Genomic DNA, 23,640 nt, shown 5'->3' with positions numbered 1-23,640 from the left:
GAAATAAGTTTTTCTCTTTTTCTTATGTTCTGAATAGTTTTCTAAAAGATTTAGGGTTAAACAAAAGAGGTTAATAAATTATTGTGGATAGACACTGTTGAGAGCAGAACATTTATCCATCTATTTAATTTCTGTTCTAGACTTCCATTCATCCATTTGATCCCCATTCTGTTTTTCACAGCCATGCCAAATTGTTTTTTAAAAAACTAGAATTATTTTTCCTGACTGAGGACCATATTTAATCTTTAAAGCCATATTCCAAATCATACTTTGAAGTGTGGTAGAGCAGAGGTGTCAAACTGGCAGTCCGCATAGGCCATGCCCACCCCAGCTCCGCAAATGGGAAAAACGTCATGTGACGGCAATGTGACGCTGCAAGTTTGACGCCCGTGTTGTAGAGGGAATATAATTCAATAAAGAAGGTATTTCAAAGAGTTTATAAAAACCATTTTTAAGTTGTTGGAATCTTGGGGATTGGTGAGCAGTAATGAATGGAAAAGAATAAACAATTCATTTCAAAACAATTTTTATATTTCAGTAATATATTAAAATGACTATTATAATAAATGATAAAATATAAATCAACACCCCAATCGATCAATTAAAAAGCCACATACAGCCAGGCACTACATAACTACTACACATAGAATAGCCCAAAGCATACATTTCTGGTGCGAGAGAAGCTCCCTGAGGATGGGCTCCAGCACGAGTCCAAAAGTTTGGAAGACTAAATTTCTAGTCCTGGTGACCGACCCATATTGGATCCTGAAAAAATATAAATGATTACTGGCAGTTTAATGCATAAGGTTATATGACTAAACCTTTACCCGCAGTTGTTATTTGTGCTGCTTAATATCCCAGTATATATTGACAAGAGAGAAAGATAAACGTCTGTAAAACCTATTATTCAAACAAACAAAAAATCATATTGTATATTTCCCCTTGGACTAGAAAACTTAATAGCTAAACTTACAAGAATTATGAAAATTGTTTTCTTCTAGCAATATACAATATGCACCCCACATGGATTTCATACTCTGGTAATAATATAAAATCACACTAGGCATGCCAAAGCTGCAGATATGAGGGAAAATTTCCTTGGTCTTCACTTCTTACTTGAGGGAGTAGGGACAGGAAAACCTACCCAAATCTTTCTCATTTTCTTTCTGGGTTTTCCCATTTTTAGCCATGCCTTTGATATAAAGAGTTGCTGAGTTTTGGACTGTCCCTGTTTCATCATTTGGCCCAACATGATTACTTTGGATTTTTTTTTCTCTTAAAGATGAACTATCAGCTATCACTTAAATGTTGAAACACAGTTTTACAAATTAGGGAGCAGAAAGTACTACACATATAGTATGTACAGTACTCATAGTTAACTGAATGAGTACTATATATTGGTGTATGCATTAATACTGTTTTGCTAAATGCATCTGTTGCTTCAAATAGTAGTGGAGTGCATGCAGATTGTTATATTTTTTGAGGGGAAATATGAACCCCCTTGCTTTGATTCATATATAGCAAGCCAGCACTGATTGTTGATGGCAGCAGAAGCAAGAAGTATTGTATTGCATTGCTGCAAAACAAAAGATACTACCCAGATGGAGCCAAAACTAGAGATAATCCTGCTGTTTTTTGTGGCAACCATCAATGTTAATATTTATTTGATCTTCATTGATCTCTTCTGCTAAACATGGTTTCCCCTTCTTTTAATTAATAAAAAGAATGCATCAGAGTTTTAAACGGTATGGGCAGGTTTAGCTATTTTGGGAATAAAAGGCTAGACGTGGCATTTCAACTGTTTATTTCCCAGTACAATTTTTATATTCACTGTATCATATTTGATTCCAATGATATGAATGGTATAAAAAGTTACAATTTTTACTTCATTTAGTGTCATGTTCATTTTTCTTTTCTTTTGATTTTATAGTGAAGGCATGGATACAGATAAGGATGATCAACATGGAAGGTATTTATTTGTTCACCATTGACAAATTGATTGGATTTTTGGAAAACCTTTTTTTTTTCCTTAAAAAAAAACTTTTTCAAAAGTATAACGTTTTGATTATTCTGAAGTAGAAGATAAAACAGGGGTGGGATTCTATTGGTTCGGGTGAACCGATAGCTCAGATGATCAGCTGGGAGCGAACCGGTTTGCCCTGTCAATCAGATGGGCCCGCCCGCCCGCAGCTGATTTGTGGGGCAGAGCAGATTGCCGCGCCTCCACTGTGTTTCTCCCCTGAAGAAACGCAGAAGTGAAGATTTCTTCAAACTGCGCACGTGCGCAAAGCGCGCGATCACTGAACCGGTTGTTAAACCGGGAAGATCCCACCACTGAGATAAAAGGATGGTTTTGCTCCATGTGGACTTTAGTTAGGATCTCTGGGAATCTAGGAATGTTCAAAGGGCCCAGAAATTGATTAATACTACTGGAGTGTCAGATCCTAATAGAATACCCAACGAGAAAGAAATGGTAAGGTTGGTGAGAGAATATACATGGTGATCCTTCTGAAACTGAAATAACATCAGTGACATTGCATCTAGTGCCATGTATTCAGTGAGGCTTTGGGTGTCACTTTCTTTGATGCCTTCTTTCTCCTGCTGCATTATAAATAGAGAGCTGCTATCAAATCTAACTTCTGTCACTTTGCTTTGCACTAGGTTGGAATATACAGACCAACAGGGCAGAATAAAAAATGCAAGGTAAGGTAATAACAATCTTTAGAGTTATTGGTTGTGATAAATGCAGATCTTCTAGATGTATTCCTAAATGGAGTTTCATGCTTGGTTTTTTTTTATTAGAAAGTTTTTACATTCATCCGTACTAATTTATATTTTTAGACAATGTGAGACTATATTACTCTATTTGAATAAAAAATAATCTATTTGCATTTGCTTATTGGGCACAACAGTCTTCAGTCATCAGCTCTTTCATTAGCTTGCATTGGCAGTCTATTTTGCAACTAGCCTCCTGAATTGTGTCCAATCATTAGATAGCAGTTTTAAAAGAATTTTTATAATCTGGGGAGAAAAAGAATTAAATTAACCATAGAAAATAAGTCATAGTTTAAACTGTGATTATACAAATAATGGTGGTCACAATTTGCCATTAATGTTCCTCTTGCAGTATACAATATCTGCTCCTGATTAGTTGAGAATGCTGTGGGAAACCAGAGTTATCCAAGGCTTATTTTTCACTACGTAATTTGTTTCAGATTTGATGAAACTTTTGAGTCTTATTTTATTTTATTTTATTATTTTATTTTATTTTATTTTATTTTATTTTATTATTTAATTTTAATTTAATTTTATTTATTTAATTTAATTTATTTTATTTTATTTAATTTAATTTATTTTATTATTTATTAATTATATAATAAATATATATTATTTATGCTTATTAGCTGCTCAACTCCAGATAAATTAGATATTTATGTATAAAAAACTGCAAATGTTTATAATCATGTCCCACAAATGCTGTAGATAAGAATTGAATTATAACACTGGGTACTGAAAATGTCATGATTTTTATTACATGATTGCTTAGAGAGGCTCACAGTCAGATTGAAAAACGGCGACGTGATAAGATGAACAGCTTTATTGATGAATTGGCTTCTTTAGTGCCAACATGCAACGCTATGTCCAGAAAGCTAGATAAACTTACTGTTCTGAGAATGGCGGTTCAGCACATGAAGACTTTACGAGGTAAGTAAGTTTGAAATAAATGTTTAAAAAGAATGGTTCCATGTATGGGTTTTAGGCATTGAGAAATTTGTGAGTGCTTTTGTGTAATCAAAGCATTTTGGATAGTATTTCAGGAACACTTATAAGACTACAATAAGGAGGATCAGCATTAGCTTTCCCTCTTGTAAAATTCTACTGGGAAAATGGTGGTATGCCTGAAGATAGCAAGAGTGGGTGACTGAGAAAATATTCTTAGCTGCTGTTTTTTTTAAGTTTCAGATTAGCGAGTGATAGTTTCCTATTGCTGAAGGGTACAAAATAAATATGACAGTTGATCATTGTATTATTGTACACACTGATTTCAAACTAAACATATTAAAATATAGCTTGGTGATTTCTGAAAAAATGTCAAATTTATTTCAGAATTTCAAGCAGAGGATACTGAAAATAGTTAAGATACTGAAAATAGCTGCATACATGGGAGTTTAACACATGTTTCACATAATATGATAGATTGTTTACTTAAAATATTTTTCCTTTGCCTTAAGGTGCTACAAATCCATACACTGAGGCAAACTACAAACCTACTTTTCTCTCAGATGATGAATTAAAGCATCTAATTCTTAGGGTATGTATAAGCTTCACCTACATGAATTTGTATAAGAGGTGATGAAAGAGAAGGTTTTCCTTTACCAAACACACTGACTGCAGTTTCTTTTAAAGTAAGGGTGGATCCTCTAAGCCAGGGATGTCAAACAGGATTCCTTCGAGGGCCAGATCAGCATTGTAGTTCTCCTCTACGGGCCAGCGGGGTGGGGGTAGGGACGGGATGGATGCCTTCTGCAGCACCTTGCCAGTCAAAACAAAGTGCGGGGGCCGCATGCAGGCCCCTTCTGCCCCGTTTTCAGCCTGAATGGCCTCCAGCACTTTACCAATGAAAAAGGGGCTGGGGGGGGCGTGTCCCCCCCCCGGTGCTTTGTTTTCGCTCTCCATGGCCTCCTGAAGCACTCTGCCAGCCGAAAACGGGCCATTTTTTGGCCTCCAGCAGCACTCTGCCGGCCAAAAACAGGCTGTACTGGGGACGTGGGAGGCTTCCATGTGGCCTGCTTTGGCCAGCAGATTGCTGCAGGAGGCCCAGGAGGCCAAAAACGGGCTGCTCGGGGGCCACACATGGCCCGATTAATCTGGCAGAGGCCCCATGGGCTGGTCTTTTGATATTTCTAAACTTTGGTCCCCTTTTTATTGGTTGTCTTGTCAGGGCAAATTATTTAGAATTGTTTTAAGGATGTGGGGCGAGCAAAGCAGTCCTATTTGAAGTGTTGTGTCATTTAAATTTAACAGATTCTGAGTTATTTGACACTTTTTAATCCCTGCTGTGCTATACACATCTTCAAATCGAGTGCTTTAGAATGGATAATACAACAACTCTCCTCTCCTCTTTAACAAGCAATCTAACTACTTTGATGAGTAGTAGAATAGATGCTGCACTTGCCCTAGTTCCAAAACACTTCTTTGAAACGTTTTTCAAAGTGTGCATCAATGTTCTATTTCCCAGTTACTTTATTGGCTATTAATTTAAAGTCCCACAATTACTGTAAAATCTACAATTCTCTTGTTTTAGCATGTCAGTGTTAATACAGTTGTTGTTTTTTTAACATCATAAACAGAGGTGCACAGCAGCCATCCTCAAAGGTTAAGGCAGCCACACACACAGAGATCGTTTTGGATCCTTGAATTGGCCTAGCACTAATAATACATTGATTGCATTTTATAGATAGTCCTTTACTTATGACCGGTCATTTAGCCACTGTTGAAAGTTACGATGGATTTCTCCAGGGCTACAAACAAATTGGATTCGAAGTTCTGACGGCCATGCTCCCACCCCACAGTCATATGATCATATTTTGGGCACTTGGCAGCTAACCTGCGTTTATAGATGTTTGCAGCATCTTGTAGTCATGTGACCATGATTTACAATGTTTTTTACTGGAAACTGGCCTTTGCCTCCAATTTCTAGCAAAACAACAGCCATTGCAGACAATAGGTTTGCATAATGACCGTGATGATTCATTCAACAACTGCATCAAAAAAGGTCATAAAATCAGGCTGTCATCGTCCTGATTCACTTAACAGCCAGCATAACTTGCAACCCTAATTCCAGGCTTAATTTACAGTCATAAATTGAGAATTACCTGGATTTTTGTTGTCGTATGACCAGTATTGCTGTTTTTTATTTCTAAAGTGGTAAGCACCTTTCACTCTGTAATGGAAGGTTGGTCAGATCTTCCTAATAAGATATCCTTGAGATGATCTGTTGAACTATCATTCTTTAGCCAGTCAGCTCAATGACTTTGCTGACTGGTATTGTATTGAAATACAACAAATATGGAAAGGGCTAGGTTGGAAAAAGTTCAGTTAGTTCCTCAGCAGGTCCAAAGAGTACAGGCTTTAGGTTTATTATTATTATTATTATTATTATTATTATTATTATTATTATTATTATTATTATTATTATTATTATTATTATAAATTTCTATACCGCCCTTCTCCTTTCGGACTCAGGGCGGTGAACAGCCAAAAATAAAACATTTGTACACAAAAGTTAAAATAGTTTTAAAATAATTAAATAAAGTTTGGCCCATAATTTAAAACATTTCAATTAAAATCAGTATCAATTTGAAGCCATAGTTGCATTGTTGTGCTTTTGTTCTGTGATTATGGTATATAATGTCTTCCAAAACATGCAGAATGAGAGTTCACAAAAGTAATGTGAATTAAGGTGACCTATTTCTAAAACATACTTTTTTCCCCTCTCTGTAAACAGATCATGTCAGCAATTAAAATCAGGCATTTTGCCTTCTGTGTTTCTGTGGCCGTTCCAAACACACATTGGAACTACTCCTGGCAGCTTTTAATAATCTGCAAAGATTTACAACAGACAGAGGAGAAAGAATGAATTGCCTAATCTTCCTCTTATAAAGACATTTCCCCATGGGAACCTTAAAAAAGACAGAAAAACTATTTTTGCTCTTTCATTTTTAAATCAGTATAGTTTAAGGTCACTGGATTATATATTTTTTAATCAGATATTTAGCTATTACGTGTGATAGTGCTTTTTTGTTTTTAGCACTGCTGAGACAGTAAAAAAGTACGCAGATCTACTTTAGCATTTTATTAAGTGTTAATCTTGTTATCTTCAGAGAAAATACAGTGTAATTCAGTTGCACAAATTTATAATTAATTTCAAAAATATGTAAATAAGACATAACAATTATTTTTTGTATACCATTAGGCAGCAGATGGCTTTCTCTTCGTTGTGGGTTGTGACAGAGGGAAGATACTCTTTGTTTCAGAATCGGTCTTCAAAATTCTCAATTATAGTCAGGTATTATTTTTTTTGCCTATTGTATCATTTGGAAAAAAAAATAGAAGATGAAGCAGAGATAAAATAATTGGAAAAATTGGAAATGGAAAATATTGTTGAACTAGTCACTATGAGTGAGATGGACGGTTTCTATATTTATCATCTGTCTGTCTGTCTGTCTGTCTGTCTGTCTGTCTCTATCTATCTATCTATCTATCTATCTATCTATCTATCCATCCATCCATCCATCCATCCATCCATCCATCCATCCATATCGCTATATCGCTATATCTATCGGGAGAAATGTTGAAAGTTATAATTTAGCAACATCTGAAATATCACTCTAAATTTAATGATGCATATAATCAAATGTGTGCTTAAAGATTGTCTCCATTTTATAGTTGAAAAGACTTTTAGCAAACTTAAGACTGGGTTGTTCTGCCAGATGATTCCCTTTGGTTAGTTATTAGTTGGTTGGCTTTTGGTTGTTGTTTTTTTGTTAATGTTGTTTTTGGTCAGCTGTCTTTTCTTCTTGATATATTTTGTTTTCTTTTCATCACTATGGCCTTCAAAATTGAAAGAATAAAAATCAGGTAAATAAATCAGCCTATTCTTGGTACGAAATATATTAAGCAATCATATTTTATTTTCCTACTACTTTGAATATCAATAAACTTAGTGAAATCAGTGCTTTTCTTTGCTGAAAGCATCATAGCCGATTATAATGACTTTACTAGTTGTATGTATTTTCTATTGATAGAATGATCTGATTGGCCAAAGCCTGTTTGATTACCTGCATCCTAAAGATATTGCCAAAGTTAAGGAACAACTCTCTTCTTCAGATACTGCCCCACGGGAAAGGCTCATAGATGCAAAAAGTGAGTACTTGGGGAGTTTATCCAACTTTTATTTTATTTTTATTTTCTTTTGGTATAGCCCATAATTTAAATGCTTTATAACAGTTAATAGCTTTTAAAAAAAAAACATTTTTTTTTCTAATTACAAAAGACTGTAGATGGTCATTTAATACATCGATATTATATTATACTACCTTTAGTTTTAGAGTTGATATTGGTTATCGGATGTGCAGTTGATCTGGCTGAAACATCTATCTACCCCATTGACCACCAGGATAGGCTTGGCTGATCTGGCTAGCTAGGAGGATGTCCCTTTCCTCTCTCAATGCCCCATGTCTGTCCCTCCTACTGTGCTCTTGATGAAAGATCCCAGCAATCTCAAATAAGAGGAGGGTTCCATTTTTGGGTCAATGCTGTTTGAGAGCTGTGCTGCCCAGCTAGAACCTTCACACAAGCTTAAAGTCCCATGTGTAGGAGAACGTAGAACAATATTAGTTATGATTCATCTTAGAACTCTTTGTAAACTATAGTCCTATACTAATTCTGAAGTTTTCTGTTATTAATATTATAATTTGGTTAATTTTAATGAGTTACATAAAATAATAAAGGTGGTATAAAAATTAAATATATAATCATTAATATTTTAAACTTTATTTTTCTCATAGCTTCTATAGCCGTGATGGCGAACCTGTGGCATGTGTGCCACCTGATAACAGATGGCACGCATAGCCATATCATTGGGCATGTCAGCTCAGCTCTGGCATGCATGCGTGCGCCAGCCAGCTGATTTTCAGGCCTTCTGGGCCCACCAGAAGTAGGGAAACAGGCTGTTTCCTGCCTCCGGAGGGCCTGGGGGGGTGTGTGGGGAAGGCCCATTTTACTTTCTCATAGACACATAGAGAGGATCTGGAGCCAGATGAGAGAGAAAAACGGGCCTACCGGGCAATCACGTGCCAGAAGCAGCGGGGGGGAGAGGGGTCGCATGCGCAGGGTGGGACACATAGAATTATGGATGTGGACACTCACGCACACGAACCTCCTCCGCCGCCCCCCCCTTCCTGGCATGCGATGGCAAAAAGATTAGCCATCACTGTTCTATAGTTTTCTTTTACATGGGAGATTGTATGTACAATATGAAGAAAGTCTGAAAGAGAGAGATGGTCTTTGGTTATACTACTGTTTTGATCTAATTAGAGTTGTGGATTTCTCTATATATTTGACCTCTGGATCAGAGGTGAGTTTCAGCAGGTTCTGACCAGTTCTGGAGAACCGGTAGCGGAAATTTTGAGTAGTTCGGAGAACTGGTGGTAAAAATTCTGACTGGCCCCGCCCCATCTATTCTCTGTCTCCCAAGTCCCAGCTGATCGGGAGGAAATGGGGATTTTGCAGTATCCTTTCCCTGCCATGCCCACCAAGCCATGCCACGCCCACCAAGCCACACCCACAGAACCGGTAGTAAAAAATTTTGAAACCCACCACTGCTCTAGATATGATTTGACATCTTCCTTTTTTTTTCTTATTCATCTCTCTATTTCTCTAAAAGAGCACCTGAGGAAGGGATAAACCACTTCTGCCAAGATCCCAACAAGGGAAAAATTACCTAGCTTACTTCTAGATCATTGTCATATCACTCTTATTAAGATTTTTCCTTTTTTGGAATACAACCACATGCCTCGTCAGTGTGCTATTTTAGGAAAATAAGACATAACTCTTTCCTTGGATATCCCATGTTCACTACTGACATATGTGAGCAACAAACATGACTATACTTTTATTTATCAATTTGCCTGCAACTTTAATCTCCTAAATAATTCTAGGTGGCTTAAACATTGAAGTTAAAAACAGCAATTAAAAACAGTAGAGACAACAAACAGAACTAGAATATATTCCACATAGTGGGAAAAGGTAACAAATTCCCAAGGTTTTTTAAAAAAGGAAAAACAAACAAAAAAAGCACCAGGAAGTGGATTGCTTTATCCTACCTCAGGATCTGCTGAAAGAGATTTCATGTTTTTACACAGTTCAAAAGTTTGACCAGATGGGTCCATGTGGATTTGAGTTCATTGTTCCATAGGGCAGCACAGCTGCAGACTAGGAGCATTTTATAGGTCCTACAAGTTGACTACTTTAGCTTTACTTATAATTTAATGTATTAAAACTGACAGCCATTCAAATATTTCAAGAAAGTTTCAAAGATACACTTATTCAACCTTAGCGTATCCACTAACTTTCATTTCCATTCAGTCAGCAGATGACTTTTCCATAATATTGATAATTTGTATTGCCATTTCAATTTATCATTCATCTGAAAGCATATCGCATAGAACTGTGCCCAGTGTTCAGATGAATTCGTAAACTGGGCTCTTCATGCAGCCAAAAATTCTGTTAAACCTTTTTGGTAATCACACGATACTGATGTTTGAAGTGAAAAAGTCCAATCCTGAAGTCCTTCAGAAATATTTTGCTAACAACCCAGATACTTAGGCTGGTACTCTTTATTCATACATAACTTTAATTTTCTCTCTAATGAATTCCATTTCTGAATTTCAGGTCTACTTTTTTCTTTTCTCCTTGGTCTTTCCAATTATCTCCCCTGCAAATTGGAGAATGAACCTCTTCATCCAGTCACTGCATTTATTAGTACTATGTTGAAGATCAGTAGGGCTAGGACAGGGACCGACAGGTTGTTAGGGTTGTTTTTTTTTTTGTTTCCCATTAAAATGTTAACACCTAATTCAGACTAAACATAATAAAAGTTTGGATCAGACATACTCAACAGTTTGGAAGTAATGCTTTTTCTCTTCATGCAGCTGGACTTCCAGTCAAAACAGATATTACACCTGGGCCATCACGACTGTGTTCTGGAGCAAGACGATCGTTCTTTTGTAGGATGAAGTGCAACAGACCCTCCGTGAAAGTAGAAGACAAAGACTTTCCTTCCACCTGTTCGAAAAAGAAAGGTATTATGAAGATTTAAGTAGCATTAGGTGATGCAAAGTTGTATACAAAAGTAGGATAAAAAGTTATTTTTTACAGTCTCAGACAACGACTCTTTAGACCACTGAATCCAGCAAAATCAAAATTATTTGGTGTTATATAGAAAATGGGAATTAACTTCGTGTGATTTATAAGCATGCATATTGAATGAAGCAAAGCTGCTTAGTGTCCTAGGAAAATATCTTTCAAATGGTATTTATTAAGAGTAAAATACCAACTTACTAAAAAGTTAAAAGCAGAATATAATATAACTGTGTAATGTTTATTTGAATGGCAGGATAACACGTTTTCTTTGCTGGTATGGTTTAAAAAAACATTAGGTTTGTGAATAGATCTTAAAATTATCTCAGTTTAAATAAATTCACATACTGAATTCAAGAATAGATATAACTTGTAGTTTTTTTTTAAAGTAAAATAATGTCAATTAAAACACAAAATGCAATGCAAGTGAAAATGTATAAAAATAGGATTCAGTTTAAAATATATGGAATACAAAACCCATTACTATATCTTCATTATACAGTGATAAAGAGATAGGTTTTCAACAGGCATCTAAAAATATTGCTGTTGGTAGCTCACAAATCATGTAGGGAATGCATTCCAAAGTGAAGGCAATATGCTGAGAATGCCTGATAACAAATAACCATAATATGACACTCTGTGGTTCTGGGCACAGTCAAGAAGTCCTCCCCATTCAATTTTAGCAATTGATTTCCTAGGCAATCTGTCAACTATCATGGTTTATTCTTGGCTTCAGAACAATACAGGATGTCTGTGGCCACCGAACCAAGTGGAAGGGCAATGCCGATTAAATGTTATTTTGTTTGTATCTATCTTTTTGGTGCCTTTGAGTTAGTGCTGACTTTTGGTGACTGCCTGAACTAGTTCCTGCAATTTTCTTAACAAGATTTTTAGAAGTCTTATTACCATTGCTCTTTTCCTATAGACCCCATCTCTGTCTCCAGTTACTGATTTACAACATGCAGCTTCCCTTGATTCCAATCTGTGAGTGTATTCGTTTGCTTATTTTTTTAACCTTATTTTGTTTTGCAGCTGATCGCAAAAGCTTTTGTACTATCCACAGCACAGGATATTTAAAAAGCTGGCCACCAACAAAAATGGGACTAGATGAAGACAACGAGCCTGATAATGAAGGCTGTAACTTAAGTTGTCTTGTTGCAATTGGACGTTTGCATCCTCACGTAGTTCCTCAACCATTAAATGGAGAAATCAGGGTTAAACCAACAGAATATGTTTCTCGACATGCAATTGATGGCAAATTTGTATTTGTAGATCAGAGGTAAGAACAGCATTTAATTCTTGCTTTGACGATAATAGTTCTTATTCTTTTGAGATGGCCGCAGGTGGCTTGTTTGAAGAATGTAATGTTTGTATGATGATGAACAAATTGCAAAACACTTCAGCACTTATAAATATAAACGAACCGAGTATCCTAATTTGTTTACTCTTTGTAACATAAAATGCAAACTTGAAAAAAACGCTTAAGGATATTGACGATCGGCTGAATGATGACAGTGGTAATGTCTGAATGGAAATACTGGCACAATCCACAATCTTTCCTTGCTGTGCTGAAGTGAACTTTGAACTACCTACCCCTGCCCAACTCCCAACATAGTACAAGAAGCCAATGTGAAGATATCATTTTACAGTGCAGCATCAGCTGACACAGGCCTGATCACAGGAGTCATAAGAGGTCTTTGCCTAGAGATACAAGTACACAGTCCTCAATTACATCATAAATATACACTTGATAGGTTTTAAAAATGGTTCCTTTGATATCTGTTGGTCTATAATTATGTAGGAGGGAGTAAAAAGTTCTATTGAGCTTATTTTACTTTTCTAAAGGGGAAAGCAGAGGAAATTAATCAACGTGCAGGGGGCTACTGAATGTGTTGCATCAGCTATAATTAATTTTCAACAGTTGTATTAAGCCAACCAATAGCTGTATTAAGGCAATGCCAGATGTATTGCTAAGAGCATTGGAACTGGTATTTTGTGTATATTTTAAAAAAGCAAAATAAAAAAAATTGTATGTCAGTATATACAATCTAACTCTAGATTGGCAGAAGCTGAGGTTATTTTGAAGAAAGGTGTATGTGTGTATATTTGGAGGGAAGTTTATTTAAAACCTCACTGACAAGAACCCTTATTTCAAAAGTCTCCAATAATTAATTAAAATAGGTTGTCATCAATCAGACTGAAATTCTGAGCTCTTTCTCTGAGAACTTCTCTTTCTAATGCAGCCATAGGGGAAGAAGTATAGAGGAAGATGCTTTGGATTGTCCCCCAAAAAATCCAGAAAATACGAAACATAAGGGATAGCTATGAATAACTACGCTGCATTTCTCAGGAGGAAGCTTTTAATGAGCTCTTTTTTTTAATTAAACCAATGAAATTCCAGTGTTAAACCAAACCACAATAAATAAAAGTTTTATTGAGGTAAAAGTAGTAGAGGAGAGCGAAAGAAAGTAACATTCTCATACCCAAGGAATTCCAGTTAAAATCAATGTAGTCAGCCTAGCTAAACCAGTTACTTGGATTCTGGCATATGTGCACTATTCACTGCTCAGCAAATCCTTACAGATTATTGGTATTTTCTGCTTAGCTGTTGCTAGACAGACCGTACAGATTATTGGTATTTTCTGCTTAGCTGTTGCTAGACAGACCTTTCTGCCCTAATAGCTTTTGAAATTTTCTCAGCTTTTAGAATATGGAGGGTAAGCAGAAGTCAGCCTTAGCTTTCTCCAGTCAAGCAAAATGTTCCTAGATCAAATCAGCAAATTAGAAAATCTTTCTGATGACCCCTTGTTGAGTGATAAAGTTGCAGTTTAGTCTCTACAAGATTATAATGAAATGATTATGTGTGGGGGAATGAAAAAAACAATTTTGCATAGTCAGGTTTTTCAAGATGTGATCCAATTACGAGCTACTCTAAGCGTATGCTTTAATCATGCTGGCATTTCCACAGCTACAATTGTATAATGGGATATAACTGTTTTATGTATTTGCTATGAATGACTTTTGGTGTATTGTCATAACATAATAAAGATACACCTTAGATAAATGTCTGTGTATAAAATACTAGTTTAAGTTAAAACTCTTTTAAATGTCATAAAATTCTATTTAAAACTCGTACATAGCTGCTTTCACCCTGAAAAGATGTAAGCATTGAATGTCGGTTCATTCTGGAGCTCTTTCTCTCATAACTCATGTATTCTTGTGTAAGAATTCCTTGTGCTACATTGCATTTTAAAATGTATGTACACTGCAGAACTGGTGGGTGACCTTTAGGTTATTAATATTTTCAACTATATAAATCTTATACGTGGTAAGAATTTTTTTTTAAAAAAAGGCATATATCTACATTTATCATATTGTTCATATGTATCTATTGGGTGGTGGTATCCTATATCACCAAATAAGAAGCTAATATTGTGCAAGTTTAATAGAAGACAAATGTTTATTTGAAATGTATATAATTGTATAAGTGATCTCTTTTTTTAAGATGACAGCTAGGTTAAAAATACTTGGTAACATTTATTGGAATGATCCGAAATATAGTTGCTAAAAATTGATATCTAAAGTTTTAGTCATGGAATATTCTTGCCAAAATTATATTTCTTTATAAAAATGTCCAATATAATGGCAACAAAGAAGACAGTATTACTAATAACAAACTATAGCATGCAGATTAAAGATGGGGAAGCACATTTCATGCATATGTACAAAGCTGAGGATAGCACTATATGGTACATACATACATACATACATACCAGTGGTGGGTTCCTCTCGGTTCGGCCCAGTTCCGCCGAGCTGGTAGCGGTGACGATATGATGTCACTGAACCGGTTCTGCTCCCCCGCTCCCCCCACCCACCCCCACGTTATTCTTACCTTTTATTTGGCCCCACCCCCAATCTGTTGCTGCCTCCTGAGTCCCAGCTGATGGGCATAAGGAAAAAAACCTGTTTAAACTCTTGCCGCGGGGCTTCAAAGGGCCACCCTACAGCTGATCAATGGTAAAAGGCAGTTTGGTGGTAGACCGGTGCCTCCAAAAACAAATGAGTAGACCGGTGCCTGCAAAAATATATGAGTAGACCGGTGCCTGCAAAAATACATGAGTAGACTGGTGCCTGCAAAAATAAATGGGTAGACTAGTGCCTACAAAAATAAATGAGTAGACCGGTACAGCTCTGCAAGCAGTTAAAAGCCTGGTAGACCAGTACCTCTGCTAAATCCTAAAGAATTGTCACATGACCATCAAGCCACGCCCACTAAATAAGCCACGCCCACGGAACTGGTAGTAAAAAATTTTAGAACCCACCCCTGATACATACATACATATATATATTATAAATTATTCTAAAAATATGAGTTCCAGGTATATTAGTAAAGAAAGAAGCAGACATCCTGCGAGCTCCAGAACTTAAAATTTTAAAATAATTAAAGTTTTATTTTACTAAGCTTTCATTAGCCATCTGCTGACATCGTCAATGGCCATTACACGTGCAATGGCCAAATTGATTAATGGCATATAAAGGCAGAGATCTCTGTAATGGTAGTTTAATACTCTGACGATATCAGCAGATGGCTGACGAAAGCTTAGTAAAATAAAATTTTAATTATTTTAAAATTTTAGGTCCCACTCGTCATCTTCAGGCGAAACGTCGCTAAGATACTCTCAATCTTACATGGGAAAAGACCCAAATACACCAAAACTTGCATACCTCTACCCGTGAAAATCTTCACACACACATTCATATTATGGTTGCATGGATTATCTTGATAATTTTAAATTCGTCAATAACAAAACCCCAATCTAGAGTTACATATTTTAATATATTTTAAGTTTTGTACATATTCCATCACATCTGTGTTAGGGCACATTTTACGTTTGGGTATCTATTTGTGTAGCTCAGTTTTTAACTGTTTTTTTTGCGTTGTCTGAAATAGTTCTCATTTTGAGGTGTAAGCACCATCATTTGTATTTGTTTATAAAGAAGAATTGGAGTTCTTTATCATTGAACTCCCAATTTGAGTTTTTGTTTCAAGAATAGTGAGATGTTAGTTGTATTTGGATTTTTATCTTCTGGTTGCAGTTTGATTTTCTTCAGGCATAACTGTCATAATAATTTATGACTTCATGACGAGTCATAACAATTGGTATATTAAAGAATTTTTGGTTTCCTTATGGACTATAGCATAACAATAACAGCCTAATTTATGAACATTGTCCAATGGATATTAATTTTTGAAGAAGTCACATCCTGATTTCTGTAATTATGTGTCTCTTAAAAATACAAGAAAATAGAAAATTGATTTTCTTTCTACTTTTACACTAATTTCTACGTAATTAATTAGAAACACTGAAGCATTTGTCTGTTTTAGGGCAACTGCAATTTTGGCATATTTACCACAGGAGCTTCTAGGCACATCATGTTATGAATATTTTCATCAAGATGATATAGGACATCTTGCAGAATGTCATCGACAAGGTAAAATGTCTGTGGAGTAGCCAAATGGTTCAGATTTTTTCCCCTGGCTAGAAAAATGATCTAGGAACCTTGGAAAAAATTAACATTACCATTGTACATGTATGTACTACACACAAGAAAATTGTACAAGTCTGATCCTTTTTGTCTTCTTTCAGTTTTACAGTCAAGAGAAAAAATCAGTACTAATTGTTACAAGTTTAAAGTCAAAGATGGATCTTTTATTACACTGAGGAGTTGTTGGTTCAGTTTCATGAACCCTTGGACCAAAGAAGTAGAATATATTGTCTCAACGAACACAGTGGTTTCGTAAGTATTTTTCTTTTCTTGTGGGAAAAAAAAATAACAGTTGACTCTGCCTTCCATGTATCAAGGGAAGGAATACATCAAGTATTAGTTTGTTAAATTTGATGAGAATCCACACAATTTATATGTTGCACGGTAATGAAGTTGACGGTAAAAAAATAAGTATTTTGCTATGCTAAATAATTAGTAACATAAAATGATACAGTTATGTTTCTTCTGAATCCCCAGTGCTAATATGCTTGATGGTGGAGATACGTCTTTTTCACAACTAGCAGCTTCACCTCACAGCATGGATAGTGTACTCCAAGCAGGAGAAGGTAACTACAAGATTGTAACAAACTACTTTGGATTTGTTTTATTGAACACAGTGCAATTTGAAATGCTTAGTATTTCAAGCCTGTAACTGCTTGTTCCTTCTATATCACACTCAAGAAACTGAAGAAATGTCAAGGAGGTGAAAATTTAAAGAGCTAAGAAATGTCAAGAACATTGATCAGTGAGGATGACAGCCCAAATTAATCCCTAATCCAAAAATAAACATAACAAATTATTTGGAGTATAAAGCAAAATGCCAGGGTGATGGGTGTTTCCCACCAAAATCCCCATGTGAAGTTTGTATAATACCCTTTTTCTTTAGCACATGATGAAATTAAATGCATGGTGGATAGAACTATTATTTTGGATCCATATTCATTTTTATTTATATTCTAGATTTGTTATTTTTCATAAATAATTCAAGGAGTCATATATAAGACTCCTTCCTCCTCCTATTTCCCCCACACCAACAGCCTTGTGAGGTTGGCTGGTCAGAGAATGAATGGCCCAAAGTCACCAGCTGGTTTTCATGTCTAAGGCAGGATGAGAACTTACAGTGTCCCAGTTTTTAGGGTGGTGCCTTAATCACTAGACCAAACTTCACTACATCCTTTTGACAGAAGGAAAAACACACATGCTGTCCTTGCCTACACATAAACAGAAATACAGATTAGCAAGATTTTTCTCTCTCTGGATTCAACAATATTCTTGATTCTCTGGAAAAAGAACTTGAAAAGTCTCCCTGGCCCAGAATCACTTGTAAATATGCAAAAACCCATCATAGGAGATTTCTCTCTCTCTGCAGTAGTGGCCAAAATTGTGGAAATCTTTTGGGAAAAGTGTATTTTTGAGGTTTGATGGCTAACAACACCACTTTTTTTTTCCGGAGTTTCAAGATAATCATATTCCACTGCTGGAATGGCCTGGGAATATCCCAGACCTTAATTCAATTGAAAATCTATGGACCCAACTAAAGAAACTTGTTAGTCAGAAGTGACCCAGCAATAAAACCCAGTTAATAAAAGCAATCATTCAATCTTGGTTTCACATTATAACAGCTGCAGAACTATAAGACTTGGTTCACTCAATGGGAAGATGTTGTAAGGCCGTAATTCATTCAGGTTACCCAACTATTAACTGACATGGTGATAATTTTTGTATATGTAATTTTTTCTATGTGTTTCACTTTTCTTCTTTATACTGTAACTGCTATTCTAATAGCAAATCCTTCATAAAAATTATTGCATTACATTCTTGATTAAATTATATTTCCACTGATATATAATTTTATGGTACTACTAAAAAAGTGGTGGTTATTAGCTAATTTTAGAAAATACACTTTTCCCAAATGGTTTCCACAATTTTGGCCACTACTGTAACTGTAACCTTCAACAGTATACTAACAGCAGATAGTGGAAATAGTTCTCTCTTCTTCCCTTTCTATGCTAAGATCCTTAAATGGACCGATAATTATTGTTCCTTTAATAATCAAGGAAGCTTCAGTGTAAGAAGTTAGCTAGGAACCCAGAGATGTTTTAAGCATCTGTCCAAGAGACTGCCTTTGTGTTGTCAAACAGTACTAATATTGTTAATAGCTCATAAAGTTACGTTCCTGTGTTAAGTCTAATATATAGTGATTCAGATGATTTCCAATAACTCTTTCTCAATCTGACCCAAGAGTTCAGTTCTGTAGCCTCCTAGGAAGTACTGCCTTAAATTAGCAGCTTGTTGATACAGCAACAAAAAGATACTTGAGGTTCAAAGCATATTTTTACTAGTAATTATGGATTATCTGCTGTTTCAGGCAACTGAGTTATGTACTAACTTTGCCCGTTTTGTGTTTGGTTATATAAAATGGCTGGGCATATTTAGATATATATGTTCTGATTATGTGGTGATTTGGAATCAAGTGAACTCTACATCATATTGAAAGAGGAGCAGAAATTTCTCCCAAATATAACCCAGCCCTTTGGAGTTGCTGAAAAATTTAAGGCAAGTGTGTACCTAGTATGTTAGGTATGCGAGAAAATAGCCAAGAAAATTGTGTTTTGAAGGAGATTTTGTAATTTTTTGTAATTTTTATTTTTTATTATTGGATTTATATACTGCCCTACTCCCGAAGGACTCAGGGCAGTGAACAGCCACAAAGTAAAATACATATATACAAAATTTAAAAGCTGAATAAAACCGAATTAAACAGTTTGGCCCCAGACAGAATTAAAACACCACAATAATTTAAAAACAAATTAAAATTTACATTTTAAAAGGAAAAGGGGAGAAAATGAAGATTAGGCCAGGCCAGCTTGATGGAATAAAAAGGTCTTAAGGGCGCGGCGGAAGGTGCGTAGGTCCGGGATCCTCCGTATCTCGGGGGGGAGCTCGTTCCAGATAGTAGGTGCCCCCACAGAGAAGGCCCTCCCCCTAGGGGCCGCCAGTTGACACTGTTTGGCCAACAGCACCCGGAGGAGCCCCCCTCTATGAGAGCGTACCGGTCGGTGGGAGGCTATTGGTGGTAGCAGGCGGTCCTGTAAGTAACCAGGTCCTAAGCCATGGAGCGCTCTAAAGGTGGTAACCAAAACCTTGAAGCACACCCGGAAGACCACTGGGAGCCAGTGCAGCTCGCACAGGAGAGGTATTACCTGGGAGTGCCATGTCGCTCCCATAACCACCCGCGTGGTCGCACTCTGCGCCAGTTGGAGCTCCGGGTGCTCCTCAAGGGGAGCCCCATGTAGACAGCATTACAATAGTCCAGGCGGGAAGTGACGAGGGCATGAGTGACTGTGTGTAAGGAGTCCCGATCCGGAAAGGGACGCAACTGGCGGATCAGGTGAACCTGATGAAAAATCCTCCCGGCCATGGCCATCAAGTGCTCTTCTAAAGACAGCCGTGAATCCAGGAGGACGCCCAAGTTGCGGGCCCTCTCCGTGGGGGCCAATGACTCGCCCCCAATAGTCAGTGATGGCGTCAACTGACTATATTGGGACGTCGGAAACCACAGCCACTCGGTCTTGGATGGGTTGAGCTTGAGCCTGTTCCTCCCCATCCAGATCCGCACAGCCTCCAGGCACTGGGACATCACTTCAAGGGCATCGTTGGAGTGGCCTGGGGTGGAGATGTACAGCTGAGTGTTGTCAGCGTACTGGTGGTACTTCACCCCGAAACCACGGATGATCTCGCCCAGTGGCTTTACATAAATGTTGAAAAGAAGGGGCGAGAGGACCGACCCTTGTGGCACCCCACATGAGGGGCCTCGGGGTTGACCTCTGCCCCCCTGCCAACACAGACTGCAACCAGTCAGAGAGAAAGGAGGAGAACTACCGCAATACAGTGCCCCCCACCCCTAACTCCTCCAACCGGTGCAGCATGGTACCATGGTCGATGGTATCAAAAGCCGCCGAGAGGTCTAATAGGACCAGGACAGAGGAGCAACCCCTGTCCCGAGCCCTCCAGAGATCATCAACCAACGCAACCAATGCCGTTTCCATCCTGTACCCAGGCCTGAAACCCGACTGGAACGGATCCAGATACGCCTCTTTCAAGGCGGCGGGAAAGTCACCCTCACCCAATGAAGCATTTATAATCCCCTGGAGCCAGCCTCGCATCACCTCTCGGGAAGCCAGCACTAACCAGGAGGGACACGGGTCCAACAAACGTGGTCGCATTCAGTCTACCAGAATACTGTCCACGTCATCAGGAGTCACAGGATCAAACTCATCCCAGATAACATTCTCAAGACCTGCCTCAGTCATCCCCCCTGAAACTATCCAGTCGGAGTCCAGGTCTTCCTGAATCTGAGTGATTTTGTCATGCAGATATTGAACAAAGTCCTCGGCTCTACCCTCCAAGGGGTCCTCCCACGCTTCCTGATGGAGCAGGGAGCGGGTCACCCTAAACAGGGTGGCTGGGCGGTTATCTGATGATGCAATAAGAGCAGCAATATAAGTACATTTTGCTGCTTTTATCTCCACTAGGTAATTCTTAATATGAGATCTTACCAGTGTCCGGTCGGATTCAGAAAGGCTGGCCCTCCAACTATTCTCTAGGCGTCTTTTCCGGTGCTTCATCTCCCTTAGCTCCTCGGTAAACCAAGGAGCCAAATGAGATCGGCACCGGGTCAGAGGCCACAAAGGCACAACCCGATCCAGAGCTCCAGCGGCCGCCCTATCCCAGGCAGCCACTAGGTCTCCAGTCGAGGCGTGTGCCAGAGGCTCAGGAAATGGCCCAAGCTCCATCTGGAACCTATCAGGCTCCATCAGGCGCCTGGGGCGGAACCATCTTACCGGCTCCGCCTCCCTGCGGCGGGGTGCAGCGGTTCAAAGGTCAAGGCGAAGGAGAGAGTGATCCGACCATGACAAGGGCTCGGTGACTGTATCCCCTATCTCAAGATCACTCAACCACTGTCCAGAGACAAAAACCAGGTCCAGCGTGTTTCCCCCCGTGTGGGTAGGGCCATGAATTAACTGGGTCAGGTCCATAGCTGTCATGGAAGCCATAAACTCCCGGGCTACCTCAGACGCCTCACCCACAGACGGCAGGTTGAAATCCCCGATGACCATAAGTCTGGGGGTATCAACCGCCACCGCGGTGATGACGTTGAGCAGCTTGGGCAGGGCTGCTGCCACATGGCAGGGAGCCAGGTACGTGATCAGCAAACCCACTTGCACCCCATGACCCCACTTCACAAGGAGGGACTCACAGCCGGCCGTCTGAGGAACAGTGGCCTCCCTCGGTCTCAGACCTTCTTTAATAATAACCGCTAACTCCCCCCGCCCCTCCCCTGTGACCTCGGCTGATGGAATGCATGGAAACCTGGTGGGCACATTTCAATGAGGGGGACCCCCCCCTCCTGGCCCAACCAGGTTTCCGTAATACCTGCCAGGTCTGCTCCCTCCTCCTGAATAAGATCACAAATGAGGGGGGCTTTATTTACTACAGACCTGGCGTTGCACAACATCAGCTGAAGGCCTGGGCCCTGAGGGTCTGTGCAACCTGGAGAAGGATGGAGCTTTGGGGGCCGGAGCGTGCCACCGCTCGTAGATAGCGGGCAGCGCTCCCCTAGCATGATACGGCCCCCTGCTCCTGCCATATCTACCCCTCCCACCCACAGTACTGATGGTAGAAACTTTATCTGGATAAACTTTAGCCTCCCCCCTCGACCCTGGGCCCCCCACCCTCCATGCCGTGCTTCACAGCCATACCCGGCCCTCCCCTTAGTGGGTTATCCCCCATACCCACAGCCCTAATTCTAATCCGACCCTCCCCCCCGGAACCCCTTAAAAGATTGGCTAAAATTTATATAAAAAACCCCTCAACCCCCTCTTCGCGGCATGCCACCTCTCTGGGTTCCAAAACCCGTCATCGAGGTAGGCCCTCGATAACGTAGAAGGCCACGCCTGCGAGAGGGGGGAGTCTCGCAAGGCAGAAAGCTTAGCCGGTGAGTACATCCCTGAAAGTCCGCCTGGGGAAGATGGAATGAGGCCAGGGATTCAATGATGGTAAATTTAAAAAGGTCCGGGAGAGACAGTCTGCCATTTCGGCGCAGGTCGAATTGGGGCTCGACTGTCCTCTCACGGCAGTGGAGAGGAGGCCGCTGCCCCGGAAAAGCAATGACCAGGCCACCCTCTCATGGCGACTGGTATCGGCAGGTCTTATTCGGTGGCGGCAGCAGCAGCAAAGTGACTCCCTCGGTGACCTCACCCAGGCTTGAACCTCTCCTCACAGCAAGGCATTATAGATGTAACTGAGACTGATGATGTAGCCGGAACCGGGGGTCAGCTGTAGTCAAATCAGGGGTCCAATAAGTCCAAATGCAGGTAAGGTCCAGTCCGAATGGCATCAACCCCAACCACGCCCATAACTGTGGTCAATAAGCTTGCATTTCTCATACAATGCATATTGCATCTATCTTAACAATAGAGATACTGAAAGTTCTCCATCTTCAGTGATTTCCTCCTGTGAGAGGCTTGCAATACCCTATAAACTCATTGTGAAATGCAATAAACTTGGCTAGAAAAGCCCATTAAATGACTTTATATCCCAGGGCAGTCTTTTAAATCCCATGCAGCAGGGCTACTTTTTTAAAGGGCACCTAACCCCTCCTAGGTACACCAGGGGCTATCTACAAAAAGTGATAGGTTAAAAATATATATTTCATTTCTTTGCCATTTAATGAAAATCGAATACCGTTAAGGTAAGAGTTGTAGCAGGAAGTAGAAATGATTTCTTTTCAACGGGCAGAAGGACTTTTATCCCTGGAAAAACATAATCTGAGTTTTGAAAGAGATTTCTCCTATGATGAAAAAGGTCATACATAAAAATGCATCCAACAGCTCTCAAGAATCAGGATTAATAGGGTCAGGCTTTCCATAGGAATGCATGCCAGTGACCTTGAAATATATTAAAATCACATTTTAGGCATTAAAGCATACAGTGCCTTGCTCTTCAAAGCAATGTTAGAGCAACTTTACTGCATTGAAATTAATGATTAGTGAAATAAGATGAGATTGAAAGCAAAGGAAACAAAAAATAAGTTATAATAGAATTATAACAATTGCAAAGGGTATGTGAAGTATAGAGGTGCAAGTGCAGGTGTTCCTCAATTTACAA

The 23,640-nt window shown here is 38.8% G+C and overlaps 1 protein-coding gene across 1 annotated transcript in view; it reads left to right on the top strand.

The window, feature by feature from the left end:
* Window positions 1–23,640, top strand: part of BMAL1 (basic helix-loop-helix ARNT like 1) — a 68,314-nt gene that overhangs the window by 29,919 nt on the left and 14,755 nt on the right. The window contains exons 5-15 of the mRNA XM_034417125.3: window positions 1,931–1,969; window positions 2,662–2,703; window positions 3,548–3,705; window positions 4,233–4,312; window positions 6,977–7,069; window positions 7,809–7,926; window positions 10,716–10,865; window positions 11,956–12,202; window positions 16,310–16,416; window positions 16,572–16,722; window positions 16,948–17,036. Of these exons, the coding sequence (XP_034273016.1) occupies window positions 1,931–1,969; window positions 2,662–2,703; window positions 3,548–3,705; window positions 4,233–4,312; window positions 6,977–7,069; window positions 7,809–7,926; window positions 10,716–10,865; window positions 11,956–12,202; window positions 16,310–16,416; window positions 16,572–16,722; window positions 16,948–17,036 (1,274 nt within the window). The remainder of the gene's footprint in view (window positions 1–1,930; window positions 1,970–2,661; window positions 2,704–3,547; window positions 3,706–4,232; window positions 4,313–6,976; window positions 7,070–7,808; window positions 7,927–10,715; window positions 10,866–11,955; window positions 12,203–16,309; window positions 16,417–16,571; window positions 16,723–16,947; window positions 17,037–23,640) is intronic.

The sequence above is a fragment of the Pantherophis guttatus genome, chromosome 1 (genome assembly GCF_059756535.1).
Source record: "Pantherophis guttatus breed Tessera chromosome 1, ASM5975653v1, whole genome shotgun sequence".
Taxonomy (NCBI): domain Eukaryota; kingdom Metazoa; phylum Chordata; class Lepidosauria; order Squamata; family Colubridae; genus Pantherophis; species Pantherophis guttatus.
This window is presented reverse-complemented; position numbering and strand designations above follow the sequence as displayed.